The following is a 6,418-nucleotide window of genomic DNA, read 5'->3' as shown; positions in this document are numbered from 1 at the left end:
TAGGCCCGAGAATGCCTGGCTCGGTTGTACCTTGCGGTACACGGCAACGTAGCGACACGTGAACGCTCCCACGGTCACCTCCTTCCGCGGGCCGGCTCGTGAGGTCGCTGGCGGCGAGGCTCTGCGCCGGGGAGTCGCGTGCGGCGAGGGAGAGGAGAAAACGATGAAGATACCGAATCGTGTTGCCAAATCATCATCACAGCATTCAGTTCAGCGAGTCTGACAAGATGTACTGCAAATTAGAAACGTTTTCCACCAAATAATTATTTACATTCCCATTGGTTTGTAATCTAAAGTCACATTTGTACTTCTGAATCCTAGGCCTCTTGTACCCCAAAGGCCTTACGAATTTCAGCGATGATGCGTCCGGACACGTCGGGGCCAAACATCCTCGGCAAATTCGCGGTCAGGTCAACCTCAATCGATTTTGATCTTACAGTTCGGTCCCTCTTGACCATGATCTCTCGCTCGCCCTCTTCCATTTCTGAGGCGTCACTGGCGCAAGTATCAAGCCAGATCTGAAGAATCCCCTTCACAACTGACGCAAGATGACCATGCACAATCTCTTCCAAGGTGCCCTCCCCTCCTTTCCCACAGTCAATGGTGAAGAACACCGCCGTCGGAGAAAATGCGCTGCGCACGAAGAGAGACGGCGAAAGGTACGGGCGGGCTTGCGGCAATTGTTCGATGATTTTGCGCTGCTTGTCCACCTCGGTATCTTCATAGTACTTCTCGATGTACTCTGGATGGAGCGCGAGGTCTTTCCTTGGGAGCAGGTCCAGAAGCACGACCATTGATGTTGGGCTGCCTTGGATGAACTCCATGATGAAATGTGGTGCATCCGTCGAGGCATTTAGGTTGATGAAAAGAGACGTGATGTCGATTGCACCATTTGGGACTTTGCAGTGAAGCGACGACTGCAGCATGAAATCAATCTGTAGACAACAAAGAGCACTTGAACTGTCATTGGTGTTCCCTGCTGCCTGTTATATGGTCACGAGGAGCAAGTAAAACGAAGCAAGTTTTTTGTAGGTGAGCCTGTTTTCATGATTCCACTGCTACTGTTCTTTCTGGCGACTGTGTTAACGGTTTCAGATGGAGCTGCCAGTCAAAATCGGATAAGATACACGATCGCAGGGACGGGAGGAGGTACCGAGGAGTCGGGCGCGCCGCGGCGCACGTCCAGGGAGCCGAGGGCGGTCCCGTCGCCGTTGCGGAACTCGGCGACGTCGGCGGGCACGGCCGATGGCAGCAGCCGGGCGCCCAGCCGCGCCGCCGCCGCTTCCGCCACGGCCCGCGCCACCTCCCGGTGCGCCAGCGACGGCATGCCCGCTGGCTCCGCGGAGCCAGCCGACGCCCGCACGGCGCTCGACGCTTTGCCCCTGAGTGTAGAAGCCGCGCGGGGGAGCCGGAGCGCGCCGCGGGGGAGGCGGGAGACGGCGGGGAGCGCCGCCGCGGAGACGGAGGCGGAGGCCCGGGCAGGGGCGGGCGCGGGCGCCGGCGGCGCGCGGAGGCCGTGATCTGGCCGGAGCAGCATGGCAAGCGACCGCGTGGAGGACAGCGACGACCGACGAGGTGTGGAACAGTAGTGAGCGGAGGTGTGCGGTCTGCAGCCACTGGATGGGGCGGAGAAGGGAGGTGGGGCGGGGTTAACGCCAGCGAGTCACTGCGTCTCCGTGGACCGTCGAGTAGGCGGGTAAACTCCCGTGCCGCGCTATCATCAGGATAACGTCTCCTCCCTGCCGAGGCGCTCCGTCCTCTCCTCTTTCCCGGCCACCGGCGACGACAGGGCGGCCATGGCGGCGGCGCTGCTCTCCCCGGCTTCCCCCCTCCCTCGCTCCTCCTCCTCCGCGCTCCACCCCAGGTACCTACGCCGCTACGCGTCATTCCATCCACACACATGTACAGCCACTGTTCCGCGCCCGGCATATATAGTTCTTGTTCTGCCTGCGTGCTGATTCTTGGGAGCTCTGCAGGAGCAAGGGCGCGGCGGGTGGTGCAGCAGGGTGCGCTCCGCCGTCCAGGAGGAGGGCCGTCTCGTGCTCGTGCGCGCCAGATTCGTGGAGCCGCGGGCTGGAGAGGAGGCAGCTCGTGCTCTCCGGCCTCGCCTCCTCCTTCGCAATCGTCCTACCGATTTCAGGTGGGGGCACACACTCACCCACGACCTCTCCTGAGCTTTAGATTCATTTGTCCTCCGATGTACTCGTGGATTGTAGATGACATTGGCATATATTGTAAGCGTCTTCACATTCTGACGAGGATTTGCGATACTGTTCTTCCTTTCTGATGTGAAAGTGCTTTGGTCATGCATTCTGATCCAGTAGTAGAATCGTGCGCTGCTGCTGCTGCTGCTGCTACCGAGCTGGAGGACGGCGGCGTGAAGATGGCCATGCTGGTAGACGAGACCAACGCCTACTCTTTTCTCTACCCGGTTCAGCTGCCAGGGAAGAAAACCTCCTTCAGATGGTATATATCTCAGTTGAAACTTCCTCCAAAACATGTCCTGCTTACTAATACATGATCTGCTGCCTTCTTCACGAGCGTAAGACAAAACTTACTACTAATGCTCTGTTTTCCAGGGTAGAGTCCAGGAAATCGGAGCGGTATTCGTCCGCGGCGCCACTATCTCGTGAGTAGCCCCCGGTATAGCAGTGACACATTTTTCAGAGTCTTACTGTGTGGTTTGAATGGGAGGCGAAGCTGACAAACTCTTTGCAGCTGATGCACGGCAACGCATCGTATCGGAGCGCCTCGACATGATAAACAATGCCGTCATCTCGGTCTCGGTAATTCCTATAACACTATCTTGTACTGGGAGATGCCCAGCTTTGCAATTTGCTTGGTTTTTTTGCTCTGTGCTTGGTTGTGGTGATGCAATGGGATTGTATTAGCAATTTGGTTTAATTACATGGTTGTTGCTGGTTTACTGCAATGTTGGAACAGATTCTCTAGATGGTTTTGTGCCTGTGCCAGTTGAGCTCCCAAAACTAGAATAAATGGAGTCATAATGCAACAGACTGATGCTCATCCATTTTTCCGGCGCAGATCGGGCCACCAAGTTCACGCTTTCTACCTTCGAAAGACAAGACCACTTGGGCTGCAAAAGATGTCGCTGATTGCGTTTTGTCTGACAAATCTTCCTTGGTAATTGTTTCTTACTTTTATGTAAATGCAAATGGTGTCTTCCTTTTTGTCAAGAGCAAGCACATACCATATTAATTTCAGAAGATTCTTTTTCTAGATTAACCTATCATGCATTTCGCATTTGGTATATCTAAATAGCAAAGTTCCACCAAAAGGATGGCCAGTTTATATAACTGCACACGCACCTTTGGTCAAATGTGTGTTTTGTGACAGACTATATCCCTTTGCAGAAGGTAACAGCAAGCCAGCGAAAGGCAGAGAGTTCTGTCCTTGATGCACACACTGCAGATGTAAGCTCTGGCGACTTTTGTCGGTGACCTCATGATGATTGTAGTCATCTTTTATCTTCCGGAATTGACATGCATCAGGCACATACTAAAATGTATTTTCAGGTTGATGGAGAGCCATACTGGTATTACGAATATATTGTTCGGAAATCACCAACAAAATCGGTAAGCTTTTTCTCTTTTTTTTTGAGGAATCTGCCACCTATATATTTGATAACAAAACATACATATACAAAAATATGGGGCACTATTTTGCATCATAATGCTGTCTTAAGCACTGGGTTAGCTGGTTGGTGGTGAGGTTGCGCAAGCATATAAGGTAACCTGTTATCTTTGTTGTCTCAGGCACCAGAACCAAATCTGTTTCGGCACAGTGTAGCATGTACTGCTGAGCGAGACGGTATTGTTTCATCTTTGCTTTCTTTAGAGTGAAATGCGTCACTAGTCGATTAACTCAAACTGATTGCACATTTAGGACAACAACTCAAGAAATGATCGGATTTAGTCCAGAAACTCGTCGATTTAATCAAATAAGGCCAAACCGGGCCGATTTTGGCCTCATTTGATCAAATCGACGAGTTTGCGGACTAAATACGATCACTTCTTGAGTTGTTGGTCTAAAATGTGCAACCAGTTTGACTTCAGGGTCTAGTGGCGCATTTCACTCCTTTCTTTAGTCCCTTATATTTACAGGATGCTTTGTTCACTCCCCTTTTTTTCACTAGGCTTTTTGTACTCGTTAAATGCCTCCACTCTCAGCAAGCAGTGGGAATCTGTAAGTTCTATAATGTTTTTGATAGTTTCTATTTATATTATTACAAAAAGAACTATGTGTGGGTTCCTTTTATTATTTTCATTACATAGAAACATGTATTTTTCTTTGATCATATTTTACTTGATTTCATCTTCTTACTAACGATTAAACCTATGTTCTGACGCAGATGGGACCTTTGCTACAAAAGGCCGTGGCATCCTTTCACCTCCTCCCCCCAACAGAGAAATATGTTCCTCCTTACCAGGATCCGTGGAGGTTTTGGTGATGTGACCTTGTTCGTGCATTTTTGGCGATCTAATGACTTAATGTTTTACACCATGTTTCTTGTAATAGATGCTTCGGTAGCACTTTCAGGTCTACGGAAGTAAGAAACGAAATCTAGATACTTTAGTTTTTTTGCCAATCTACTACAAGTTGATTGTTTTTAGTATTAAGTGTCAAACGTACCCGATTGAAATAATCAATGCAACAACCAATGTTAGTTTTTATGTTGAGAATGCAACCACCATCATTTTTGTCGAAACCAATACTACTTCATTCCAAACAGAAAAATGAATAACAACCAATAGTTGGTGCAGTTTAACGTTGACGTGGTGAAAATAGTTAACCCAATTTAATCACATAATTAGTTGATTACATATGATCGTGCATTAGGTGCCTACTCCCTCTGTCCGGAATATCTTGTCGCAGAAATGGGTATATATCTAGAACTAAAATAGGTCTAGATACTCCAGTTATGCGACAAGTAATTCAGGATGAAGGGAGTACCATTTAACATTAAATTTCTTGTCAGTGTAACAATTTACATTGTTTACATTTGGACAGGATCAATTATTTTACCTGTTTTTGCATGTCTCATGGGTTTAATTATATTTCGTCTCAAAAGCGCTCTAGTGGGTCACTCCAACCATTCTGGTCTGCTGATTGGAGCGTGATTCTTTTTCAAACTAGCACATGTTAGGGAATCTTGTCATGCACTATCACATCAAATGTCCCTCCCCCGTTTGTGGCCTCGATCTCTCCCGTGCCCAAACCTTGTTGGTGGCACAACTTGTCTCCAGCCCTTCAACTCCATCGTGCATGAGTCGCTAGCAGGTGACTGGTATCCACTTGTGATGGGTGTCTTTGGAGATGTTGGGAGGGAAGAGTAGGGCAACAACATGATATTTTCCATGTCTCTTTTCTCAGTGATAAAACCGTATACGATGATGATGCACATGGGGAGCGAGGTGTTCATAGAGGTCAATGCTGGAGAAGTTTGTAACGAAGACAATAGGATTTAAACTGAGTGGTAGAAAGACAGGCATTGCACTGATGCGTGCTTGTCAGATCGTCATAGGTTGCTAGCAAAAGTTCACCCTATAATGAACCTTTCACCCCGAAATTCAATATAGGATGATCTTATTTGCTAGCAAACTATCACTATCTAGGAGGCACACACTAGAATCAACGCCTATTTTCCTAGCACTCGGTTCAAGACCTATTGTCTTTGCTATTTCTCTAGCCTTGACCTCTATGTACACCATATCCCCGTGTCCATCATCACCGTGTCCGGATCTTTCACTGAGGTAAGAGACACAGAGAGTACCATATTGTTGTTGCCTACCACCCTAACCTTGCACAACTCTTCCATCCCAACATCCCCAGTGACACCTCTCAAAAGTGGATTATAGTCATCTGCCGGCAATTCAAGCATGATTGAGTTGAGGTGTTCACCATTGGCAGCCAGTTCACATCCACGCTCGAAGAAGTGATATCTCCAATAGCAGAAGGCCGCGATGCCGAGTACACCTTCCTTTGCCCAACTCATATTTCCTATGCAAGCTTGCCCGATCTACATTTAGACATCAGAATAAAAAAAGATAGATTAGTGTGCAAGAGATTCAAGAGTTTGCCCGAGTCGAAGAAGATGAAAAGTTCCTACCTTTTTTGCCCTCACTCTTTCTTTCTTCGCTCCCACATGATTTTTGAGTGTATCGCCAGTGACTCGCTAGACTGCTTGGTCCGATTTATATACACATGCACCATCCCTATGAGCCACATCCTAATGGCTCATATTAGCCGAGTCCGGTTTGTTGAACCGATGACACCAAGCTCTCGCTCATTTTTTGGAATCTATTGCATGGTTCCAACCACTAGTTCTGCAACACAACATGTACTATTTTTTGATCGATTCACACATGAATAATAAATAGCTACTTGCTAATTATCT

The 6,418-nt window shown here is 48.3% G+C and overlaps 2 protein-coding genes across 3 annotated transcripts; one reads left to right on the top strand and one right to left on the bottom strand.

The window, feature by feature from the left end:
- Positions 1 to 230: 230 nt before the first annotated feature.
- On the bottom strand, positions 231 to 1,537 carry LOC123409494 (red chlorophyll catabolite reductase). Its single transcript, XM_045102378.1, has 2 exons — positions 1,154 to 1,537; positions 231 to 935 (listed from the first exon to the last, which is right to left on the bottom strand). Exons 1-2 carry the CDS (start codon positions 1,535 to 1,537, stop codon positions 318 to 320), a joined length of 1,002 nt encoding a protein of 333 aa, XP_044958313.1. The 3' UTR covers positions 231 to 317.
- Positions 1,538 to 1,653: 116 nt separating this feature from the next.
- Positions 1,654 to 4,694, top strand: LOC123407647 (psbP domain-containing protein 5, chloroplastic). Of its 2 annotated transcripts, none has more exons than XM_045100829.1 (11): positions 1,654 to 1,864; positions 1,977 to 2,140; positions 2,325 to 2,466; positions 2,580 to 2,629; positions 2,719 to 2,786; positions 3,046 to 3,144; positions 3,375 to 3,434; positions 3,537 to 3,596; positions 3,777 to 3,831; positions 4,157 to 4,206; positions 4,373 to 4,694. In XM_045100829.1, the coding sequence occupies exons 1-11, from the start codon at positions 1,797 to 1,799 to the stop codon at positions 4,469 to 4,471; spliced, it is 915 nt and encodes a 304-aa protein (XP_044956764.1). In that variant the 5' UTR covers positions 1,654 to 1,796; the 3' UTR covers positions 4,472 to 4,694. The 2 variants fall into 2 exon arrangements, with proteins under 2 accessions (XP_044956764.1, XP_044956763.1); XM_045100828.1 differs by having other exon boundaries at positions 1,657 to 1,864; positions 2,322 to 2,466.
- The last annotated feature ends 1,724 nt before the right edge of the window (positions 4,695 to 6,418 follow it).

Source organism: Hordeum vulgare, chromosome 7H (assembly GCF_904849725.1).
Source record: "Hordeum vulgare subsp. vulgare chromosome 7H, MorexV3_pseudomolecules_assembly, whole genome shotgun sequence".
Lineage (NCBI taxonomy): Eukaryota > Viridiplantae > Streptophyta > Magnoliopsida > Poales > Poaceae > Hordeum > Hordeum vulgare.
This window is presented reverse-complemented; position numbering and strand designations above follow the sequence as displayed.

Coding starts and splice junctions, on each gene's coding strand:
- LOC123409494 (XM_045102378.1), bottom strand. CDS start 1,537: ATGCTGCTCCGGCCAGATCACGGCCTCCGCGCGCCGCCGGCGCCCGCG. Junction 936..1,153: donor GCGGCGCGCCCGACTCCTCG/GTACCTCCTCCC, acceptor TGTTGTCTACAG/ATTGATTTCATGCTGCAGTC.
- LOC123407647 (XM_045100828.1), top strand. CDS start 1,797: ATGGCGGCGGCGCTGCTCTCCCCGGCTTCCCCCCTCCCTCGCTCCTCC. Junction 2,141..2,321: donor AATCGTCCTACCGATTTCAG/GTGGGGGCACAC, acceptor ATTCTGATCCAG/TAGTAGAATCGTGCGCTGCT. Junction 3,435..3,536: donor TTGATGCACACACTGCAGAT/GTAAGCTCTGGC, acceptor ATGTATTTTCAG/GTTGATGGAGAGCCATACTG.